The sequence below is a fragment of the Hemitrygon akajei genome, chromosome 22 (genome assembly GCF_048418815.1).
Source record: "Hemitrygon akajei chromosome 22, sHemAka1.3, whole genome shotgun sequence".
NCBI lineage: Eukaryota > Metazoa > Chordata > Chondrichthyes > Myliobatiformes > Dasyatidae > Hemitrygon > Hemitrygon akajei.
The window spans coordinates 62,035,521-62,061,716 of record NC_133145.1 but is presented as its reverse complement, the minus strand read 5'-3'; the positions used below and the strand labels follow the sequence as shown (position 1 = coordinate 62,061,716).

At 39.4% G+C, this 26,196-nt stretch overlaps 1 protein-coding gene across 5 annotated transcripts in view; it reads right to left on the bottom strand.

Annotated features, from left to right (window-relative positions):
• Window positions 1-4,090: 4,090 nt before the first annotated feature.
• Window positions 4,091-26,196, bottom strand: part of rhot1a (ras homolog family member T1a) — a 76,794-nt gene continuing 54,688 nt past the window's right edge. For 3 of the 5 annotated variants that reach the window (XM_073026426.1, XM_073026422.1, XM_073026427.1), the window contains 4 exons: window positions 23,690-23,892; window positions 22,120-22,242; window positions 9,249-9,395; window positions 4,091-5,295 (listed from right to left, as the gene is read on the bottom strand). In XM_073026426.1, coding sequence (XP_072882527.1) covers window positions 5,178-5,295; window positions 9,249-9,395; window positions 22,120-22,242; window positions 23,690-23,892 — 591 coding nt within the window. In that variant the 3' untranslated portion in view covers window positions 4,091-5,177. The remainder of the gene's footprint in view (window positions 5,296-9,248; window positions 9,396-22,119; window positions 22,243-23,689; window positions 23,893-26,196) is intronic. The other 2 variants (XM_073026424.1, XM_073026425.1) reach the window with 2 other exon arrangements.

Here is a 26,196-nt window from a genome sequence, read left to right as displayed (position 1 = left end):
TGTTTTTATATTTATTGTGCTCTTTATGCTTAATGAGATCTGGAGTAACAACCATTTTGTTCTCCTTTACACCTGTGTACTGAAGAATGACAAGAAACAGTCTTGAATTTTGAATCACATATGCAGGCAGGTGGGATTAGTTTGGAGTGAGATCATGGTTAGCACAGACTCAGTGGGCCGAAGAGTTACTTCCTACACTGTAGTGGTCTGTCACAAACAAGAGAAAGTCTGCAGATGCTGGAAATCCAAGCGACACTAACAAAATGCTGAAGGATTGGACAACTGTACTTTGTTCCATAGATGCTGCCTGGCCTGCTGAGTTCCTCCAGCATTTTGTGTGTGTTGCCTGTACTGGTCTATGTTGACACGCCTTCTAATCCCTGAAGGGATCATGTTTTATGGCTGTACTGCATAAATAGCAGGACAGCAGCAAGATACTCTAAACTAGAGCTTCACATTCTAACGCACAACTCCAAAAGAATATTTAATCAGTGTCAGTAGTCCAGGTAGTGGGAAGGTACTTGTTCCAGGGCCTTTTACAGGATGGGAGTAATTCACAGTATTGGAATTGCACCACGAAGCAACTAAATCAGGTTAATAAACAGCTAAGCCTGGAAGCCATCGCAAGTGAAGAGATAACCACAAGCGATTCTGCAGGTGCTGGAAATCCAGAGTTCATTGTTCCTTCTGTGCCATGTCGTGTCGTATGACGTAGGTGATCATTGTCTTTCCACGACCGTGATTGCTCTTGGCAAACATTTTTACCGAAGTGGTGTGCCATTGCCATCTTCTGGCCAGTGTCTTTACAAGACGGGTGACACCAGCCATTATCAATACTCTTCAGAGATTGTCAGCCTGGCATCAGTGCTCGCATAACCAGGACTTGTGATATGCGCCAACTGCTCCCATGGTTTCATGTGACCATGATCAGGGGGCTGAGCAGGTGCTACACCTTGCCCGAGGGTGATCTACAGGCTAGCGGAGAGATGGAGCACCTTACACCTCCTGTGGTAGAGACACATCTCCACCCCAACACCCTAAATCCAGAGTAACACATATAAAATGCTGGAGGAACTCAGCAGGTCAGGCAGAATCTATGGAGAGGAATAAACAGCTGATGTATCAGGCCAAGACGCTTCATCAGGAAGTGAAGAGGATCTTGTCTGTGGAGCAGATATCATCCACTTGCAAGTGAGCTTTGAGGATATTTGTGGAAGTGTCCATAATTTGTTTTTCAAGGGAGTAGGAATTACTGAGAAAATAATGATACTGATGATGGAAACCAGAGGATGTGGAGGAGAGCACTTTGGATTAAATGACTATTCCTGGTCTAGTTTTCCAGAAAGCCAATTCAGGACCATCCATGTTTAGGGGTCTCAGTAAAGTGTGTGGACTTTGAAATGGAATGAATGGGGTGGTGAAGGTGTGTTCAAAAAATCAAAGTTCAAAGTCATTTGTTATCAAAGTATGAATACATTATACAACCTTGAGATTCCTCTCCTTACAGGCAGCTACAAGAAACCCAAAAGAACCCACTGTGGAGAGGGAGAGAGAGAGGAAGAAAAATAACAAATTGTGCAAACAATAAGAGCAAGCAGGGTTCAAAATGGAAATGAGTCCATAGACACAAAGCCCGGAACGGGCCTCAGCCTCAGCTCCAGCTCATCACAACACCTCTGAGCCTGCAGACACGAAGCCCGGAGCAGAAGTGTGAATGAAAGCATCACTAAATCCAGTTGGAGATTTTGCACTCAGAAGGATCAGTCATCAGGAGCCCACAGTGTAGATTTAAAATAAACAAACATTTCACCTTTCACCTATGACCTGTAGTTCTAGTCTCAGCCAACCTCAGTGCAAAAAGCCTGCATGCATTTGCCTTATCTATACCCCTCAATTTTGTATATCCCTCAAATTTCCCCTCATTCTCCTAATATCCCAGGGAATAAAAGTCTTAACTTATTCAGTTTTCCCCTGTAACTCACACAAATGGCCGGAGGAACATAATGCTCCAGCATTTTGTGTGGGTTACTCTGGTTTTCCAGTGCCTGCGGGATCTCTTGTGTTAATAATCAGAACAAACTACATCACAGAAACAGGCCCTTCAGTCCATCTAGTCTGTGCTGAGCAATTTAAACTGCCTACTCCCATCCACTTGCACCAGGACCATAGCCCTCCATACCCCTACCATCATTGTACCCATCTTAAACTTCTCTCAAATGTTGAAGTTGAGCTCACATACACCACTTACACTGGCAGCCTGTTCCACACTCTTACGACTCTCTGAGTGAAGCAATTTCCCCTCACATTCCTCTTAAACTTTTCACCTTTCACCCTTAACCCATGATCTCTTGTAGTAGTTCCACCCAAACTCAGTGGAGAAAGCCTGATTGCATTTACCCTATCTATACCCCTCATAATTTTGTATATCTCTATCAAATCTCCCCTCAATCTTCTACATTCCAAGTCCTAACCTATTCAATCTTTCTTTATAACTCAGGCCCTTCCATTCCAGCAACGTCATTGTAAATTTTCTCTGTACTCTTTCAATATTATTTACATCTTTTCTGTAGGTAGGATGTTATTATAACATCTCATCTCCTGTACTCAATACTTTGATTTATGATGGCCTGTGTGCTAAAATCCATCTTTATGACCCTATAGACCTATGGTGCCATTTTCAATGAATTATGGACCTGTATTCTCAGATGACTTTGTTCTACCATTCTCCTCAGTGTCCTACCATTCACTGTGCAAGATCTACCCTGGTTAATCCTACCAAAGTGCAACACCTTGCACTTGTCTGAATTAAATTCCACCTTCCATTTTCAGTCAGTTTTTGAGCTGATGCAGATCCCACTACAAGCTCTGATAGTTCTCCTTGCTGTCCACCACGCTCCCAATCTTGGTGTCATCTGTGAATTTGCTGATCTAGTTAATCACATTATCATCCAGATCATTGATATAGATGACACACAACAACAGACCCAGCACCAATCCCTGCAGTGCTCCAGTCAGAGAGGCAACCATCTCTCTGGCTTCTCCCACAAAGCCAAAATGTCTAATCCAATTTACTATCTCATCTTGAATGCTGAGCGACTGAACCTTCTGGCCCAACCTCCCCTGCGGGATCTGATCATCATCCACTGCCTTGCCTTCATTAACTTTCCTGATAACTTCCTCAGAAAACTCTACAAGATAGGTTAGGCATGGCACAAAGATCAGTTAGACATGGCTTACCATGCACAAAGCCAATTAACTCAAAATGTTCTCTTGACATATGCTGGCTGGCCTGTTGAGTATTTTCAGCATTTTTTGTTTTTATTATTACTTAGAGATACAGTGTGGAATAGGCCCTTCTGGCCCAATGACAGGACAATTTACCATGACCAATTAACCAACTAAGCAGTATGCCTTTGGACTATGGGAGGAAATCTAAGCACAGAGGAAACCCACAATTCAGGGAAGAGCATACAATTCCTTACAGACCACACTGCAAGTGAACTCTGAAATCCATAACACCCCAAGGCTATGCTAATGACGATGCTACCATGGTGTACATATCTAATTTTGGCACCATACAATGTTACAAATCGAGAGAACAAATTTTAATCCTCCTAACCTGGAACAGAATGACATAAAACTCTGGTACTGAAAAAGCAGATTTCCAATTCTAACTCAGTGCATTGACCTAAGAGTCCACTAGGGAATTCTGCAGCCCGAGTCCAAGTCCACTGGAGACGGAAGAAGATGGCTTGTCCTGGGGTTGAAGGACTGTATGTGTGTGAGTGCGTGGGAGGAAAGAGACTTGTTGTTTTATTGCTCATTGTTCTGTGTTGATCTGCCAAGCATTGTGGGCAAGGTAGGCTGGTGCTGGAATGTGTAGTGATACTTGCGGGCTGCCCCCAGCACACTCTTGGGTGTGCTGGCTGTTAATGCAAACGACATATTTCACAGTATGTTTCCATGTGTACAAAATAAATAAACTTGAATCTGCTACCAAACATTTTACAGACAGGCATGACACTTGTGATACAATATTTTCAGTCTTGAATGAAAATAATTGCCCACAAAAAAATTAACCAAAAGAATGTACGATATAGCACATAGATATTTATTGAAACTGTTTGAAAAAGTCAAGGATGAAAAACAATGTGATGCAACAGTTATTCATTTAATATACAGGAAGAACGGAAGTTGATTGTAACAGAAAATTTGCTGAGTGGTATTTTAGAGCTAACTGTAAAAGAGATAGTGTGGAACATGCAACTAGGACACACTAACAAAGCAATACCCGCACTGCCTTTGCATTGCAACACAGCACAGAGTAAAAGAGGAGGAAGTCTTCCTTTATTTACTCGAGTGTTAAGGTCGTGGGACCTGCAAGACCATCTTTGTCTCTCCCCCCCCCCCCCCCACAAACCTATCTTAAAGAACAATGCAACAATGCAGAATAGTCTGAGGGGTGGGGGAAAAAGACAGAAATAATACCTGTTAGCCCCCCCCCCCAATATAAAACTAATTTTCTGGGTAGATAAGGTCAGTTTTACTCAGGGAGAGAAAAAAAGAATTACGGTCACTATTCCTTGTAGGCTGATACCCTGAGAAATAAATCTCTTGATGATTCCTCTCTGTGTAGACGTGCTTCCTTGAAATTAAAATATTAACTTTAGAATAAATAAAACTCTCTCATTGTTTTAAACACCAGGCATCTCTGGCTGGTGGATCAAGTTTTAAATATCCACATGAAACAACCACTCTGTAACATTCGATTTGTTGCACTATTGAGCTAGAGTAGACTAACTGTAGTGGGCACCTAGGGGAACAAAGCTGTTTGTGTATTGCATCCTTATTTACAGTATTTACACAATTATATCTCTTCTGGGGATCTGATATTGGCGGATTTGAGCTATTCTTACATGACAGGTACCCTAGGGATATTACTTCCAAACAAAAGCGGGTTTGGAAATAGTAGAAGGGTCAGTACAAGTCTGTATCGCTCTTTCAGATATCACCTAGCCATTGGCCAGCTCGATCTTTTAGTACAGTACTGTCTTGCACCCTACCTTTAAAGAAATGCTTGCATATTAAAATAAAAAACCACTCAGAATATTCATTGCAGCCTCTTGAAACTGTTTATAAAACTGAGATGGTGACCGTAGGATGCAGCACCGTTCTGATCACCGCTGTTTCAGTAATGCTTTGTACACAGCAAATCCTAGGACAGCAAACACTGTGGCCCCAAGGCTTGCTCGAAGCCAGAAGGTGGAAGTCTTCAGGTCAGCCTGTGTTGTGTGTCTGAAAGGAATAAAATATTTACAGTAATTGTTGACATACTACAGTCCAAATCTAAAGAGCAGTTTATTTTAAACCATGCTCAAGCACAAGCATGAACTCTTTAAAATAAAGTTCTAATTTTCCTCTCACAGACAATAACAGTCATGCTCTTTGTACCATAGGCCACACTGCAGTTGTGAAAGACATGGCTGTGGTTGACAGTCACACTAAATGCTCCCACAGCAGGATACACAATGTGATAGGTGGTTACTGAGCATGTTCAGTTAAGCACTGAGCCAGCCAGACTCCTCACAGTACAACAACTTTGAGAGTTGGTTAATGAGGCAGTGTGATTACTGATCTAGGGCTGAGTTAGTCATTTGTACGGCATGAGTTTCTTTTTAATAAATCTACAGAAAGATAATGCAATCCAGCAAAATAATATCACATAAACTTTAAACACATTTACATGTCTGTTCCACTGGATAAAGTTAGTAAGAGATAAGTGCAGAATATATTAGTGATACAAATATTACATTCAGAAATTCATTAAAATATAACTGAACAATATCTGAGATGACACATCTCTTACGGGTGCTGAGAAAGCTGCTGCTTGTTTTCAGTTTTCTCCATTTTGCAGCAAAGCTGGGTTTTATACCACCTGAATTGTTAGTTTGACTCAGCCATTCATCAACATACTTGACAATGTCAATGAAACATAAAACACTAAACCATGTACCTGGCCCATCCACTCTACACCAGGGAGGCTTTTAAACCTTGAAACATTATGGCATTGAACTCTTGATTTCCCTCATCCTTTCATGCTCAATGCACAGGATTGGGAAAAGCTGCAGAGGGTCATATATTCAGTCAGCTCCATCATGGGCACTACTAGCCTCCCCAGCATCAAGGACATCTTCAAAAGGTGATGCCTCAAGAAGGTGGCATCAATCATGAAGGAGCCTCACCATCCAAGACCTGCCCTCTGTTCATTGCTACTATCAGGGGTCTCTTCCCCTCTGAATGGTCCATGAACACTACCTTACTATTTTGTTCTCTTTCCACACTATTCATTTAAAAAAAATATTTGTAATTGTAACTTGTAGTAAGTTTATGCATTGCACTGAACTGTGCAGCAAAACAACAGATTTCATGGCCTAAGTCAGTGATTCTGATTCATGCTAATGTCACTCTCTTAGCTCAACTCGTGTGTGGCTGAAACCCTTGCTCTGCAACCAGTTTAGTTCCTATTCTGTGTAAACCTGAGGTTATCCAAAAATCTTAACTACCACATATCGCCATGTTTAGTGGCCCACAATGGCTCCTGCTAAAGAAATACTTTGGTTTTAAAATTTTCATTCCAATTTTCAAAATATCTCCATAGTTTTACCGGACCTCACTCCTGCAGCATATCCAATAATACATAAAAACAGACCACGCTATTCAATATAATTACAACTTGATCTTGTATCTGCTCCAGGTTTTAACTCCTTTTCTGTGGCCATTCCCACTGACTTGAATTTGCCACCTTTTTAACTGCTTATCTATTGCCTCCTCAAATACTTCCATGGATCCAGCCGCACCTTCTGTGAAAATAAATTTCTATGCACTTCGGTTTTAAATGACCACCCCTTTGTCTATTAACCACGAGTCTCTCCCATCAATGGAAACATTTCAACATCTACTCCGTGATGCTCCATTATACATTTCAATATGATCACCACTTGTTCCTCAAACTTCAGCTTTCTTGCAATAAAGACCAATGTGCCATTTACCTTCACAACTATTTGTTACACCCCCCTTCCCTTTGTGATTCCTGCACAGTAACACCTTGGTGCCTCTGTATCTCAACTTCTCTCCATTCAGATGATCTGCCTTTTGATTTCTCCTACCTAAAAGCATGACTTCACACATACCACGTCACACAGTGACTCTCAGTGTCTCCCCTCTCATTAATCAATCAGTTCTTCAAACCCTGGTATCTCACTGTTGAATTCTATTTTGAGTGTTCTTGTAAAGTGCCTTTGAGCTGTTTTACTAGATTAATATATTAAACATGTTGTACAAATAAGCTATTGCTGCTGTTATTGTTTACCTGCACTGCACCTTCTATGTAGCTGTTACACTTTATTCTGCATTCTATTATTGTTCTAGCTCAATGCACTGTGTAATGATTTGATCTGTATGAACAATATGCAAGACAAGCTTTACATAATAATAAACCAATTCCAATTATTATAATAAACAGAGATGTCAAACACCAGGCGTAAGAAACTAATCAATTATCGTTAGATTTTCCAACAGTTAGTTAACTTTGGTTTAATCAAAAGTGTGTTGAAATAAGCATTGAATGTGCTTTTAATAAAAGAGCAATTTGAAATGGCATAGAAACAAAGCCTTTTCGGACTATCAGGAGATGCTTTTGGGATGAAACATTTTAATGCCAAGCCAGTAAGCTATTTCTTTTCCTTTCTTAACACTTGTCTGATTATTCCATACTTTTGACATATACATATAACTTTACTTTTACATCGTAGAATATTTTAATGATTTTTATGAACAAAAATACTTTATCCTTATAGAATCAAACTTGGATATATATTTTCCATAACAACTGCACAGACACAGACACATGCACACACATATCACAGACATTGCTGCAAGGCCTGTGAAAAAAACAGTGGGAATATTCTTTAGACCAATCAACCTTGGGCACATGTGGGTGGCTACCTATCACCATCATATACATAGTTATACAAATTAAAATGCTTTAAAAATAAACTCAACAATCCAGACTCACAGGGTGAAAGTACATTACAACCATCATTAAATTTCACTGGCTCCTAGTATGTAGTTCTGGACTGTGTACATATTATACCTTGTGGTCATTTCTCATTAAATAACAAAATAATTTTCTCCCAAAGTTTAACTTCCACATTCAATAATCACAACCTTTTTACATTCTACCTGGTCCTGTTTTAAAATTCAACCATTTTGGATAAATTTAAGACTTTTATTGGAACAAATTGTTGGAGTACAACTCCCACATAGTCCATTATTATTTTTATTAGGAGACATTGAAGGGACAATACCGAAACTTAAATTGAACAAGTATCAGAAAAAATTTATAAAAATTGCATTGGCAGTAGCCAAAAAAGTTATCGCAGTTAGTTGGAAATCTGATTTATATTTAACTATGAATCATTGGAATAATGAAATACATAGTTGTATTCCATTTGAAAAAATTAGGTATAATCTAAGAAATGAATATGATATATTTTTGAAAATTTGGCTCCCATACTTACAAAAGATAGGATTAAATACACAGGTCCTTTGAAGATAAAATCACAGTAATTGGGGAAAGTAAAAAATAAATATCAAAATTATTTTGAACTCCATGGAGCATGTGGGGGTCCTCCGATATCCAGGCAATCTTTTTCTTCTTTCTTTCTTTTCTTTAGATAAGGGTTAAGGGGGGGGAGGGTTAAGGGGAGGGGGGAGGGTCAACATTATTTTTCTTACTATTTTATTATCACATTTATTCCTTGTAATTTCTAAAATTTAATAAATAAATAATAATAAAAAAATCACAACCTTTCAGCGTAAATTTATTTACTTCATGTATTAGAAACCAAAGCCTGCGTATAATAGACACAAAATGCTGGAGGAACCTGGCAGGTCAGGCAGCATCTATGGAGAGGAATAAAGAGTCAACGTTTTGGGCCAAGACCCTTCCTTCCTCTCCTGTATGAGCTTTGGATGTTTCCATTTGCTACTTTGTATGTAGGAAGGGAAAATATAAAATAAGGACTGAATGAAAAAAGAGCGTACTTTAAAACTCCCGAAGAGGCTTAGGACTGAGAACAGTCAGATAATTGGAGTGTGGACGAAACGGTTAACTAATAAACATCAGTTATTGTTTCCAAGGGACAGCCATAGTTCGGTTCAGGAGAATTTACTCTTTATACAGTTACCTGTCTTCAGGCTGTAAACTGCAGGCACCAGAAGAACCCATGAAGATAGAATCTTCAACACAGCTGACGGCGTGTACTTGGTGAACGAGACTGCCTTCATCATTCGCCAACAGCAAAGCACCCACCTCGTCTACTCGGTCTTTTAACCTTGTGTATACACACACACACACACATACACATGCGTACAAGTATACAGTTCATAACATAGCACAAAATAGCACACAGGTCACCTCTCTGCATTACACAAGTTTGAATTCCCAATTGATTAATCATTTGATTCAAGGAGCAGTCCTCTACTATTTTATAAATACCTCACTATTTTTACTCTCTTTTTTACACTATGTATTTATTTTTCATGTAATTCAAAGTATATTTTATGCATTACACTGTATTCCTGCTGCTAAACAATACATTTCACTACATTGGTTGGCAATAACAAACCTGATTCTGAATCAGCGATTAAACTTTATTAATGGAATGGAATATGTAAATCACTACCTATAATGTTGAAGCTCTTAAAGTGCTTCTTTAACCTTAGATACATTGAGGATGACAGGGAGGTGGTTTGGTGCAATTGGGGTAGGAATTGGAAGGTTCATTCAAGATCACTGTCAGTCCTATATAACAGACATTGAGTGCATACAACCTAGGTTTCTTTGGACAATAGTTAAATGGAGATATTTTTTGCCCTTAAGTAGCATTGCAGAACGAAAGATTTAATACAGCTGTCTTTAGATTTAAAAAGAATTGCCATCAGCTGAGGAGGCAAACATAATTTCCTCTGTGTCTAGTAATTTTGTGAGCATGTGGATCGTTCTGTGTCAATTAATCAGTGTGCATGTGGATTGTTCTGACTCTGTCATGTAACAGAGCATCTTTCTGTTTACACCTTATGAATCATGAAGCTATACCAATCAAGTGAAGCTTCTGCTAAAACTGGACAACATGGGGAGGGTTAAATAGCCAAACCAATTAAAGAGTAATTGTTTTTTTATTATAAGCAATAACCAGAAAATCAAGGACTGTGGCAGTTGTTTTGAATCAATTACATTTTAAAAGAATCACTGGGATGGTCAAAGTAGAACAGGTACGAAAACTGGGCTCAAACAGGTAGCTTATGAAAGCCACACACTATATAAAATTACCCTTACTGAGCAGGCAGAAATCAATGACAGGCCAGTGTCACTGGAACTTAAAACACCAGGTCAGATTAGTAAACTGGTAAAACATTTAAAATATCCTATTCTGAAAATTTCTGTGCTGTTGGAATTAAGATACCATTAATGGGCAGTGCAAATAATAGTTGCAACTGATAAATACAAGAGATTTTGCAGATTCTGGAAATCCACAGCAACACATACAAAATGCTGGAAGAACTCAGCACATCAGGCAGCATCTACGGAGGGGAATAAACAGTTGACGGTTTGGGCAACTGGTTTTATATCACCAAATATTGGGCTGAAAAGAGAAACTTAGGTGAAAGATAAAGTCCAACGTGATGGGAACAAAGCTCAGTTTAGGTAAATAATGAAAACCACACCAAAGGTGTTTTACTGAAGACCAGTTCTAAGACTCTCAAAGTTCAGTTATAATTGAAACCTAATTTAAATTCATTCTCTTTTAACAGGACTGCCCCTTCATACTAATTTGCATTAGCCACTTGCTGTCTACATCACATCATCTCTTACACTTACGAAATGACCAACTAAAACCAATGCTGGCATCAGTAGATTAGCCTGTTAGTGACCAGCAGGCTGCAGGCACTGGCTAACCGAGCATGCTCATGACTGGTCAATTCAAGTTAGGATCAAAGATCAGTGCAAGTTAGAAGGGTTGTTTTGAGGTGAACAAGAATTCTGGTGATGGCTCAGAGATTATTGGTGCAGTGGGCCTCAAGCACAGCAGACAATTAAGAACAGTAGTAACAGATACACCAGGGAAAATGGAACTGCTGTAGGCATGACAGTGATAAATGAATTCATGAAAACTGCAAGTTAAGGATAGCAACAATTCAGATTAAACAGCCAAGTACACCTGCATTTCACTTTGAGGGCACTTATACCGCAAGAAAGATGAAAAATGACCAATCTCGACATAGTATTGAGGTTCTCAACTAGGACACCCAAATCCGAATACCAGCCCCAAGTTGCTTAAAATCTGATGTCCATTACAAGAAAAAGGCTGTGATCAGCTAAGCAGAGTCTATACAAGGAGCAGCCAATGTGGGAAAGTGGGAATGAGAAATAAGGACAATGGAACTCTTTTCCAAATATTGTTTTACTGGGGTTTCCCACTGAGTAATTATGATGGAAATGAGTATCAAGCACCAGGGAGGTTAAATTGGTCACAAAATTTTTAAGCAGCAGTCATTTTCCACAAAATGTACAGTATAAAAATACATTAAGAAGTCAGTGACTGACTCAAGGATGTTATCAAACTGCCTTTCAAAAAAAGGATCTTTGTGCAGGAACACAGTTAACGTGCTGCGATACTGGCATGGAAACAGTTACAGATAAGTAAATAAAATTAAAATGAACATCTAAAAGGAAAATTTAAAAATGGTACTAACGTATCCATAGTTTGCCTTTGTTTGTGCATGCAATGAGTCTGAAGTTTTACAAAGATAAGTGCAATAATAGTAGTTCAATAAGGACGGAACCACCAACGTCAGACCATCTGCTGCATTCAACCTCTGCAAGTTACCTACAGTGATTAAATAAATTGTGGCAAATACCGCCAAAGTGAAATCCTGTTAATGAGAGTGTAGAAAATTTAAACCAGAAACCAAAATGTTAAAAAATAAACATAATGACATTAAAAACAGATGACATATCAAATAATTATCTTCTCAAGGAAAACAGGAAGATCTTTCCAAGATAACACAAGCTGGCAGGGGGTGAAGAACAGATAACAGACAGGATTATGTGATATAGTTAATAAGTAGTGCTGTGGTACTGGCATGGAACTGTTACAGACAAGTAAATAAAATTAAAATGAACATCTAAAAGGAACATTTAATAATTTATCCACAGTTTGCCTTCATTTGTGCATGCAATAATGAATCTTCAGTTTTACAAAGGCAAGTGCAATAATAGTAGTTCAAACCATCAGGCTTTAGGATTAAATAAAATTAAGAATGTAAAAGCAAGATCATGGCATATTGGAGACACAAGAGACTGCAGGTACTGGAAATCTGGAGCAACATACAAAACACTGGAGGGTCTCAGCAGGTCAGGCAGCATTGATGGAGAGACACAGACAGGACGTGATGAAGACTGTCAATCTGCCCATTTCCCTCCACAGATGCTGGCTGATTTGCTGAGTTTCTCCAGAATTTTTCTAATGGTGCAGTGGATTGGGAGAGTCTGTACATTTCTGACATTGATGAGACTGAAATCATGCAACAGAACATGACAGATGTTTCACATTCACTTGGATATCTAAAAATTACAACCTGAATTCTGATAAAGTCACAGAAAGAAATTTCACTACCGACTTGAAACTAATTGATAGATTTACCTTCTGCCTTGCTTTTTAACAATCTTTTCAAACGATGGAAAATTAGTTAAATATCATTTTCTGGAGATGAGGTCCATCCCATTAGACTACCAATATTCTCATGGAATAAAAGTAGTTACAACTAAGTACAAGGGGGAAAACTCATGACTTTGAACACCAGTGCCAAACTCTCAAGATATTTTCAATCAGACTATAAAAATTTTAAATATTTTTCATCTTTAAACTTTCAAGTGATAAGTGGGATTGATTAAAAAAAATTTCCCCGGCAGAGGAGGTTAATTCAACAAAATAAAAATCTGTATTTGTTTTATTAATGTCAAATTTAGTGTAAAAACAAACCTTTTCACCTACAGACCTATGGTGTAAATCTGGACATCAATTAACATGCATTTCTACATTATATAAAGGTGATTAGAGAAAGGACCTCTGTCTGATTAGCCTCTCAGTAAGGCACGGAGCTACCTGTGACCTGGCTGAATTCACCATGAGGCAGGGATTGAACCTGGGAACCTGCCAGGCTGCTTAGGTGTGCAGTCTGCTAACTGCATGAGTTACTTTCTCTAGCTCAGCAAACTTTGTAGATTTAGAATTTGATTAATGTGCAACATGGTTCTATGAGACATTGACTTTACAATTCAAGTAGTTTAAAATGCTCTCCTTCATCAGCCTTTGCATGGGTCAGACTGGTGTAGTGAAGGAAAGTGTGAAAAATGCTTAATTTTAAATCAATGAGATTAATTTCTCTCCAGTTTGCAAGTTCCAGATTAAAACATTAGATAGTTCCTGTGTTTCCTTGTATACCCAGAACTCAAAGAACTCCCTTTGACACTATTAGCATGAGGGTTTGAACTCCCATAACAGATTGAGAGTAGAAAAGATTTTCCCAGCCCCAGCTACTAGTATTACAGACAGAAACCCCACAATACAACCAACATAGTGAGAATTATACCACTTCTAAACAAACTCAGCTAACTTCTCTCATGTACATTTACACGGTATTAACAATATTAAGCTTGCTCATACTTCCCAAACAGAAAACTGATTGGTATAATTTCTGAAATGCTTTTACAATATGGAGATTACTATATTCAATTCAATTGGGGAAGTTAACTCCAAAATTTACCAAATAACATTAAATATCAAGTCCCTTTATCCACCCATCCCAAAAATATATTTCCAGTTTTGAATATATCAGTTTAAATTATCTGAATGCCTTATAAATTACAAGGAGGCATTTGATCAAAAGGTCAGGACTCTTAACAGTGTTGGTTGTACTTTGGGTTCCTGTACTTATTAATTATTCTTCAATAGCCACCTTAATCATGGCATATCCACTGTTATTGTTCTGCCTAGTTTACATCACTTACCTGAAGGAAGGATACACTGTTCCATGTATAAGAAGGCAATTAGCCTTCGAATGGAGATGCCTGAACGTGTAGCTAGGGAATTGAATTTGACCCCAAAATACTTTCAAGTGGTTCACTCCTAATATTGGTTGCATAGTCTTTGAGCTAATGAAGCAATTCCCTCACTTTCCCTTGGGTGTCTGAGGCATCAGTTCCTTTGTTCAGCAACAATATGATCATCAGTCCTGTGGTATGAGCAGCATCCCAAACTGGGTTGACATTCCCTGTCATAATCATATGATGCTTGCTCACAATCAGCTCAGATATCACAATTCTAATGTCAAAACTGTAAGCAGGTAGTCGCCTAGAGATATGGTGAAGTGATTGTTGACAGAAATAAGCCATTGAAATTTCAATCTTTTAAAATTAGTTAGAAGTGTAAAATAGTGTATGTGAATTTGGTCGCTGCTGTCTGTAAGAAGTTTGTACATTCTCCCTGTAACCGTGTGGGTTTCCTTCCACATTCCAAAGATGTTAGGGTTAGTGAGTTGTGGGCATGGTATGTTGGCATGCTGACACTAGCGAGCTGTCCTCAGCATGCTCTTAACACAAAAGCAGCATTTTTAAAAAACTTAGTAATACAGCATGGAACAGGCCGCTAAGCCCAGCAACCTACCCATTTAACACAGGACAATTTACAAAGACTAATTTAGCCTACTAAACTGCACATTGCTGGATTATGGGAGGAAACTGAACCACCTGGAGGAAACCTAAGCAGTTCATGGGGAGAACATACAAACTCCTTGCAGACAGCACTGGAAATGAACTCCGAACTCCAGAATGCCCCAAGTTGTAAGAGCATTGCAGTAACTGCTATGCTACTGTGGTTCCCATTCACTATACGTGATATGCAGTGTGTGATACAATGTGTATGTAACAAATAAAGCAGATCTTTAATTGTTAGGTTTGGAAAACTCCAATACACTATTAAAATGGGAATTACACATGTAGCAAGGGATCAGAAATTGCTGCTACACGTATTTTTAACCTAGTTTTAACTTAATTAGCATTTAGTGGGAAGTCTGAAATTATAACAGAGAAAAAGTAGTTAGTGCTACTCAAGTTGGAGGTTGCACCCTGGAAATCATTAGGATATTAATTTCTTCACTGCTGGGGAAGTATTGAAGTCTATCCTACTGATCACAGGGAATACAAATCCAAGCCATGAAAGTCAATGAAAGCACAGTCTAGTTTGAAAAAGCAGTTTTGCTGACTTTAAGAGCATCAGCAACATTCTGAAATGATCCATTTCCCCCACTCTGTGCACTCAGTTTCCTCTCTGCATCCTGGCCTGTGTTGATTTTGAGATTCAGTGTAGCATCTCCAACTCACTGTCAATAAACCCCAAAACCGAAAAAAAACTACATTAGTCTATTCCCCTTTCAACCCGTAATCTGTGGTGAGAAGAAACTGAAAAGATCTAGGAGGAAGTTGCAAACTGGATTATTATAAAGTACTGCAGGATGGGAAATCAGTTAAAATAACAACAATTACAGGTTGAGTAACAAGATCCAGACAGAGGGGGCTTGTTACGTTTGATGCTGCGGGCATTCTAGTCCAGGATAAATTTGACCCAAAACAAACAGAAGATGGTGGAAATGTTCAGGCAGGTCACATAGCAGCTTTGGAAAAGAAACAGAGGTAAAATCCTATACACTTTTTTCCATTAGTTGTGAGTATTTTACTTTAGGACTTCAGGAAGTGTATATTACTACAGATAATGTGTTCTACATTAGGATTAAGCCATGACCCTAATTACCTGCTCAGATGGAGGTAGAAAAATCTCACGACACTGTTCAAAGAAGATAGTGTTTTAACCAATATTTCTCCCCATAGCAAGGCAGGTTAAAAGCACTACTGTTTACACAACCCTGCCATCAAGAATCTGACTGATACATTTGCTTGCTAACAACAGTGACTACTCTTCAGAAGTAAGACTTATTATCAAGCACTTTGATGTTTTCTGGGGGGAAAATGGGACAAAACAAATATAAGGGCATACTTTCTGCTTTAAGTAGTTTCAAAATATGCATGTGATGCTAAGATGTATGGAAAAACAATATTCTGTCGAAGAATAAAATCCAAAACGATTAAAAAACAGGTGTGGGCATAAAACTGAAAATAACCTTGAGAAACGTAACACTTAACACCTGCTGAAGCCAAAATGGAGTATACGATGTAGAATATTTATTTTCAAAAAGCTTAGATGCAATCAAAATGCTTCCAATGTTTCTATGCAGGTAAATAGAAGGATGTATTATAAAAGTCCAAGGCAGATTGCAAAGGTAGGGAAGTAGCAGGAAAAACAGATTTTCTGTTAAAATATTTCTAGGTTCACACTTGCCTGTAAAGGGAGAATTACTTCTTACTCTAAACAATAAAAGGTATTTCTTACCACAAAGTCGACTTAATTATCAAAATGGGGAATGCAAGTAGCTAAGCAGCAAGTTTTTATACAGGAATTAACTCAGATTTGTCAGATTAATTTACACAAAATGTTCTAAAACAGAACTGGACAAATTTCTAGTTAAGCCCAATATTAGTGAAAAGAAAACATTGTGTTGAATTAATTTCCAAGGTCAAAATAAGCTAATATCTAGATTTAATATCTCTCCATCTCAGCACAGACAATTCTCACACCTGGGCATTATTTCTGGTCTCCCATCCTTACATTATTAACTCACACGGTTAACTTGGCATTTTGCCCACCTAGTTAGAATCTCAAGTTTTTAAACAGACAAGTTGTAAAGCTCTAACTACCCTTTCAACTTCACATTTACAACTCTTTTAGAAATGTAAAGAAAATTAATGTAATATATAAAAATAGAGTTTTAATGGGGGACAAAAAATCACCCCACAAAGAAATCTTGGTTTGACCCTGCTTTTGCATCATCATGTGAGATTAACTGGTACTTACTAAGTTTACCTATCTCCAACTTGTATGTAATTATAAACATTATTGCACAGTACTGACCTTTGGCACACGGTGTTGAGCTGACCTTTTAATCTACTCTAAGATTAATCTTCACCAAGAGGATTACAATCTTCTTCTGGTCTGAAGACTTGCACGCCTCAATGACCTAGAGAACTATGTTGGCTGGAATCTGGGCTTTATGCTTTGGCTCTTGGTAGGGTCATGCATGCCAAACAAGTGAAAGGGTAGAGGCCAGATTAAGAATGATCCACTGGTCCTCCAGGTTCAGAGGGGGTGGGTGGTTCAGATCAGGGCTAACAATGCTGACTGGTCAAACAAAACAGTTAGGAAAATAGCAATGAAGAATCGTCCTACATCTGTGTGCAATTGAGTTCCTGAGTCTCCACCCAGGACTTGCATGGCTGGCAGTAGTGAAAACTGAGAGGAAGCTACTGACACGATGAAGGAAGACCTGAACAGTGCCAAAACTAAAACCAAGACCAAAATTGGTTTCTGGAAATGGAGGACCTTCATTGCTGCCCTAAATGCAGCAGCTTAACAGGCAGTAAGATCAATCTAACCCTTCCCTCCCACATAGCCCTCCATTTTTCTATCATTGGTGTCTATTTAAGAGGCTCTTAAATGTCTCTAAAGTATCAGCCTCTACCACCATTCCTGGGAAGGTGTTCCATGCACCCACCATTCTCTGTGTAAAAAAACCTCTGACATACCCCCTAAACTTTCTTTCGCTCACCTTAAAAGGGATGCCCTCTGGTATTGGTCACCAGAGACACTGGTTTTCCACTCTATGCTTCTTCACACCAAAGAGAAAAGCCCTAGCTCCCTCAACCTTTCCTCACTAGACATGCCCTCCAGTCCAGGCAATATCCTGTGAAATCTCCTCTACACTTTCTCTAAAGCTTCCACATACATACATGTAGATATTCTTATAGATAGTTCAGTGCACCTCTTGGATAGCTGGTTTCTAACCTCAGTAACAATGGGCATTCAGGACAGGAAAAGGGATGAACTAAAGCATTCTTATATGGTTGGATATAGCAGTGTCTGGCTTGCTAAATATCTCTGGTCAGTTTAAAAAAAAAGATACTTTATTTATACATACATGACAGTAAACATGTACATGTAATACCTGCACATTATAAGCATTCTATCAACAGATATTTTCCAAAGGTGCACGTTCTATGTAAAGGTCTTTTAACGTGGGTCCTGTACACAATACACCAGCTGCTTTATCTCAACCTGCTTTGAAGTTTTAGTAGATGGTCATTTTACTCCAATCTTTGCATTTAGGAACTATACAATACTATGTAGAGGATGGTTTGACCAGTATTCAGCTGGTTTCATAAAACTGCCCTATAATGCTGAGTTCCAGACTGAAAAAGTCAAGATCAATACTGATCTGAAATAACAAATAATCCTAAATGACAAAGTAAGAAAATCCATCTAACACATCCATCTCATTTATGTTGTAATTGATCATAAAAATGAATTTTACATTAAATTTCCTCAGCCTTTAATGCAGATTTATTAGAAACTCTTTTCACTAGCCAGTAAGAACTGTTGCTCTTAGCCCTACTCTCGGACTTCAGTACATCATTTAGACTGATAGAAGTGCAGTCTTTCAGGACAGATGTAAGGCAGAGAACCCAGCTGTATTTTACAGGGTCTACTAGATGATACGCTAGATGCTGCAGTTTTATTTCAAATGCTAGCTGTTACTGGTTTACTGGTTCAGTCAGCACTACTAAAAGCTGCAAACCATAGCTAGAACCATCAATTAATTTATCATTCTACCTCACATCACATTTCTTTTGCATCTTCTACATGTGTAAACAAGAGCCCCTTTGCTTCTGGTTAAAAAGTCAATCCATTTAATTTATATTGTTTGTTAAACTGAGTTTTTTGTGATAAGACAATTATCATCAGATATAATATTAATCTACAGAAACCCCTATGAAAATACTGGAGATTTTTAAAAAAATGCAAAAAAGTGTAAGTTCTAGGCCTTATATTCCAAAATAAAAAGTCAAAGAAGAACACAAGAACCTATTTCTGTATACCAGCAAGCACTTGAATTGTCAAAGCATTTTAAGGCTGAATATCCAGGGTTCTTTTCTCCCACCCCTAGGTGTACAGCCTTCAAATGCCATGACAATTCAAGCACCTGCCCAGTTACTTCTTAATTACACAGTTTCTGAATTCATCAGCCCCTCAGGTAGTGTGTTCTAGGTGCTGACCAGACTCCAGGTGAAAAAAATTCTTCCAAAAATCTTCTCCAAGATTCCCATCCTTGATCTTAAACCTCTGCCTACTGGTATGTAGAAAAGTTTCTACTATAGCAAAATTCTGATAATCTGCTGTTTGAGTTCTAATTACTGCACTCCCTCTAACCCACTGGAGTGGGAAGTGTTCCTAGCTAAGATCTCGTGGGCTCTCATCTTTTGGTCCTCCCTCCCACGTGGGAGTTTGTTAAAGGCCTCATTGAAGTCTGTGTAAAGAACATCAACCATACTGCTCATCAATACATTCTGTTATGACTTCAAAGTATTTAGATCAAATTGGTCATAGGGAATCTCCCCAACCAAGCCATGCTGATCATCTGTGATTAATCCCTGCCTTCCAAGAGTAGACTTATCCTGTTTTTCGGAACTTGTTCCAATAATTTCCCTACTACTGATTGATTAGCTTATTCCTGCTGCTCTTCTTGAACACAGGCAATCCATGTGGTTTCTTCAGTTATCTGACACCTACTACACTTATGGGCCCCAGCTCCCCCTTGCCTCCCATTACAGCTAGCAATACACAGATTATAGCATAATACAACCCCACAATGTGCTGACCTTTTAACCTATCCCAAGATCAATCTAACCCTCCCCTCCCCCATAGCTCTCCATTTTTCTTCCATGTGCTCATCTAAGAGCATCATAAATGTCCCGAATGTACCAGGCCCTGGGTAGTATGCACCTGCAATCCTGATAAGGCACCTAACATCATGGTAGACATATTGAAGAGGTGGTACCTTAAGAAGATGGAATCCGTTAAGGAGCCTCATCATCCGGGACATGCCATTTCTCATTACTACTAGCAGGGAGGAGGTACAAGTGAGAAGACCCATACTTAGTGTGTTAGGAATAGGTTCACTCCCTCTGCTGTTAGATTTCTGAACATTTCATGAACCCTCGTTATTCTCTTTTTATTGCACTATTTTGTAATTTATAGTAATTTTTACATCTTTGTACCGTACAAAACAACAAATTTCATGATATACAAATCAATAATACACCGGATTCTGATACCTCTTCCCTATTAATGGTACCTTGCTCTAGAATTCAGCTTTCAACCTCACTACGTTATCTGTTAGGGCGGTGAGGTGGAAATATGTCTCTACCAAAGGAGGTGTAAGGTGCTCTTTCGCTCTACTAGCCTGTAGGTCACCCTTGGCCAAGGTGTAGCACCTGCTTAGCCCCCCAATCAGGGTCAAGTGAAGCCATGGGAGCAGGTGGTGTGGATGGTTGTTTGAGCAGCTGGTGCATATCACAAGTCCTGGTTTTGCGACCAGTGACGCCAGGCAGACAATCTCAAAGAGGATTTTGAAAAGATATTGCCTAGAAGGCAGCCACTTCTTCTGTAGAAAACCACTTCTGTTGAAAAATTTGTCAAGAATAATCATGTCATGGATGCCACGATCACCCACGTCATTATGACACGGCACATAAAGACGATGACGACATTATCTTTAGCCTTTGTGAATACAGAACACATTTAAAACCTCACCTGCATCATCTAAGGTCAACAATTACTGCTTTGGTCCCTATTGGTGCTTTCTTTATCTCTGGTTATCTTAATATACTTAGTTTTGGCAATGTGGGTGCTGGTGGCACGCTCACTGTTTATTGGGCCTTGAGAAGGTGTTGGTGAGTTACTGTAATGCCTAGGCTAGAGGGAAACATGCTGGTCATATTCTTGTGTGTCTGTTCTCTTTCATGGCAGTGGTCATGGATTTGAGAGGTGTCACTGGAGTCAATCTGACGAACAGCAGCAGAGCATTTTCTAGATAGCGAACACTGCAGCCACTCTGTGTGGCAAAGTCACTGAACGTTTAAGGTGGTGGATGGAGTCCCAATCAAGTTGGCTACTTTGTTTTAGATGGTAATGTCAGAGCTGTATGGAGAGAATTCTGCTCAGCACTCAGGAATCCTCTGCCAAAGAAGAGGGAATATCTGTTGAGTTACAAATGACAACTGGCCTACATTAAATTCTTCATAAAGCAAGCCACAAACTTTCCACTGAAAATGTGGATCATGCAAAATATTGTGAGTAGACATTGATCTGTTAACTCTAATCAAACTCACAACACACAAGGCAAATCAAGGTAAGCAGAGAGCCACTTGAGCTTATTTAATCTGCTCACACAGCTCTGAGCATTAGAAACCTTAATGGTGTTTGGTGTAGGAAGGTTCTTTTCTAAATCTTAACATTGACTGTGCATTCACTTTGCCCAAAATGGATACACAATCAGGGGAAGGGCATCTCCTTAAGTGATTTAAGTGGAATATTATTTTACATGCATGAGGAATCAAACATCACATTCTGTGATTTTGCTCATCCAGCACTGTAAACGTAGCAGAATCAGTTCAGTGATTTTTTTTTAATTGTTGTGTTTGCTGAAATGTTTAATATCCTTCCTTCCATAGGTAATCTTTTCAGACTTGCCAGACAATTTTCATCAGAATTTACGAGTAATGACTGACAGGAATGTACCAAGTCTAGTTAAAAACAAGTACATTTTAATGACTGCCATTACCCTTCCCTCTGACGTCAAGGGCTTGAAATTTTTAAAAAAAATCCCCCCCATGAATAAAAGCTTTAAAAAAAAACCTTCAAAATTAAAATCCTGAAAATGTAAATAAACTTCAGTGGATATGCTGAGTGAAGCCGACTTTTGAAGATTACCCCGCCCCAGAAAAACAACCAAAAGATCTTCTGAGAGCCAATAAATAAAAGGAAGAACCTGTTAAGAACTGTAGTGCAGAATTTGGTCTTTACAGATTGCAGCAAGTCTGAGTTGAGGAAGGTCTGACAGATGCAAAATGTACACCTGTTGCAGGTGCATAGACAGCGTAATCGGGCATGGCTGCGGAAACACACAGAAGTAAGGCAGTTGAGTCGCCAGTTGTAAATAAAAATTAAAGAAAATAAAACGCAGATTCACATGGTTGTCAAAGTCCCCAACTGTCCAACGCCAGTCCTGAACATTTTTCAGCTACTCCCCACAGGGAGAACACACACGTGACAATCCTACAGGAATGAAAGGAAGTAAAATTTACAAGACCAATATATGGCAATAACTAAATGGAGCAAAATAAAGGAAATGCAACACAAGAAGTCCTTTTGCGTTTAAAAGACAATGTGCATCCGTAGCAATTCCAGTGATACTAGATTTGAAAGAAAATAACACCAAGGCTTTGTATTAGTCTGCTGACTCACTGGCTGTCATTTCCCTGCTGTAGTCGAGAGCTTATTTTTACTGGGATTTGCCTGTTTTAGTAAAATACCCTGGATGAATCCAAGTCATATGAATACACCGATGCCAGCTGTCATACTGTCAGAAGCCTGCAGTTATCACACATTTCAGAAGCAATCTCCATGCACTTAATATCATCATGTGCTACAAAGAGGGAATGGGCATTCAAGTTTGAACCATTAATAACAGCATACTCTGCTGGATTTGAGAGATTATGAAATAGAAATATTCCAGAAAGTGGAATTCCAATCATCATATATTCAGCTCCATTTCTATAAGACAAACAAAATGAATTTGGCCATTTGGCCCATCAAGTCTGCCCCACCATCACCATTCAATCACACCGGATTTATTTTCCTTTGCAAACTCATTTTCTTGCCTTCTCCCTGTAATCTTTGACACCTTTACTAATCAAAAATCTACCAACCTTTGCTTTAAATATACCCAGTGACTTTGCCTTCATAGCCATCTGTGGCAATGAATGCAACAAATTTACCATTCTCTAGCTAAAGAAATACCTCATCTCTGTTCTAAAGGGAAGTCCATGTCCTTTGGTCCTAGACTCTCCCACTATAGGAAACATCCTCTCCATGTGCACTCTGTCAAAGTCTTTCAAGATTCAACAGGTTTCAATGACATCCCTGCTCATTCTTCTAAACTCCAGTGAGTACAGGCCCAGAGCCACCAAACGTTCCTCATTATGTTAACCTTTTCATTCTTGGAATCATTCTTGTGAACCTCCTCTGGACCCTCTCATTTCTCAGCACATCACTTCCTAGATAAGGGTTATTCTAACTATTCTAAAATTTAATATTTTGAACATTTGGTTACAGATTTGTGTTCATTGAAATATTACAACAAAGTGACCCAGGTGAACTATCTGAATTCATTAGTTATTTTTGGTCATTATTCATCCAGTTTTGCAGAGTATTCCTGTTACTTCAGCTCAACTTTGATAATAGTGTGTCATGTCAGTTTGTAGCTAACAATGGGAATTTCTGCATATCTTAACATAACACACGCAGCGCCATGGTGACGCGACTGCCATTATACTTACGGATACATAGCTATGGTAGTCACTTTGACGAAGAAGTCTTTGCTTGGTGGGCCAACAGTATTGCAGGTATAACTTTGTGGCGGTGGCATTTTGTGTTTGTTGCAGAACTCAGTGGGAGAAATGCTGTGGCCTTGTTTAGCTTCATGCAGGTCTGATTTTGCAGCTACAATAATACACGGCGTTTTGCTGTCAATGAAGTGTTGCTATTGTCATAAAAAAAAACATACAATTATTAATTGCAGTTTTAGGTACAATGAGAATTATTATTAATTAACACTTGTTACTCTACCCCAAGTTTAAAAATGGCTTCCAAAATTTGAGACAGCACAGTAGTGTAGTGGTTAGCTCAGTAATTTACACTGTCAGTCATCACTGATCAAGGTTTGATTCCCACTGCTGCCTGTAAGGAGTTTGTACCTTCTCTCTGTGACCCCGAAGGTTTCCTCTAGGTGCTCTGGCTTTCTCCCACATTCGAATAACATATGGCTTGGGTTAGTCAACTGTGGGCATGCTATATTGGCGCTGGAAGCATGGCGAGTCAGGTACAATAGTATAACATAGCACTTGGATAGGTACATGGATGTGTGTGGGATACGGGCTGAATGCAGGAAATTGGAGTTAGCTGAGTGGGCATGGACAGTTGAACCAAAGGGTGGGTACACATGCCACACTGCTTTATGATTCTCTATTCTACTCTTAGATACACTCTGGGATGTAATCTGGTGACAAGGCCCCATCTTGTACTATGTGAAACAACTACTATCTAACAGGGAGCAAGACTGAGTTTCAGCAAGCTATTTCTTCAGGGTGGGCGATGTGATCCATCCTGCTATACATGGAGTTCAAAATAGAAAAATCCACAATCAACACCATCTGGTACATTCCCTCTTCTCATTACCGTCACCAGGAAGAGGTACAGGACCCTGAAGACACACGATCAATGTTTAGGAACAGCTTCTTCCCCTCTGCCATTGCCTTCTGTCTTGTAAAGACACTGTCCAGAAGGTGACCCCAACCATTATCAATACTCTTCAGAAATTGAAAAAGGATCTAGTGCTTTCCCAGCGTACATAACAAATAAACTCTTCTTGGGCTTCCAGCCAGGTACAGGTATTGATTTTAACCAATCTGCCACCTTCATCAGAGATGATGTCTGGGTATGTCCAGTTCGATGGTATTTATACCTGTTGCCTGTCCCTCCTGATTGGTTAGTCCTCCTCCAATCAGGTTTCCACTGTCCCACCTCATTTACAATCGAAATCCAGTTCTTACTTAAAGTGAGGCCTTCATCTTTGTCAAAATTCTTTTCCTCTAGTTGTATTTCAATGGCTTCCTTCACCAGACGGTCCTAAAAGCCATTAGCATGGCACGGTAGTTTTGTGCTGTTGAAGTCAATCCTCTGGCCATTGCGAACACAATGTTCTGCTACCACTGATTTCTCCAGGTACAACTCCTGTGCTCCATGATGTGGGTTTCCACTGTGCATCCTGTCTGATCAATACATGCCGCTCTGCATTCACAGGGAATCCTGTAAATGCCATCTGACCTGAGTCCCAGGCCATCTCTGACCCATACAAGCTGTGACCTAAGCTTCCTTACGGGTTTGTGGATGTTATTAACCTGGTATTTCAGGTGATTCCTCCAGAAACCAAAGGAATATAGGGAAGACAGGTGGCAGCGACAGGTTCCTCCTTGAAGTATGCTTCTGTGCATTTGAATAATTTGAGAAGTGATGTAATTCAATGGGATTATCTTTAATTAAGCAAAACCTGGAAAGAGGGCAAGTTTTGTACTCTAATTACAGGGGTATAAGTACCACTGGACTAGACATGCCCAGGCATCATCCCAGATGAAGATGGCAGAGTTTGTCATCGAAACATCAGTAAAAATTGATACTTGTACCTGGCTGGAAGCCTGCAAAGAGTTTTTTCTTTAGAGATTGCCTACCTGGCGTCAGTGGTCACATAACCAGGACTTGTGATATGCACCAACTGCTCAGATGACCATCCACCACCTGCTCCCATCGTTTCACGTTTCAGGTAGGCGGGGGTGCTAACTAGGTGCTACACCTTGCCCAGGGGTGACCTGCAGGCTTATGGAGGGAAGGAGTGCCTTACACCTCCTTTGGTAGAGGCATATCTCCATCCCACCACCCAGTGACTGAGGTATACAAAATTACGAGGGTATAGATAGGGTTTTCCCATTGGAACTGGGTGAGACTGGAACTAGATGTCATAGGTTAAGGGTGAAAGGTGAAATATTTAAGGGGAACTTGAGGGGGAACTTCTTCACTAAGAGAATGGTGTGAGTGCAGAGCAAGCTGCCTGCAGAAGTGGTGGGTACAGGTTTGATTGCAACATTTTAGAGACACTTGAATAAGTACATGGATGGGAGGGGTAAGAGGGCAATGGTCTGGGTGCGGGTTGATGGGATTAGGCAGAATAACAGCCTTGCATGGCCTAGATGGGTCAAAGGGCCTGTTTCTGTGCTGAAGTGCTCTATGACTC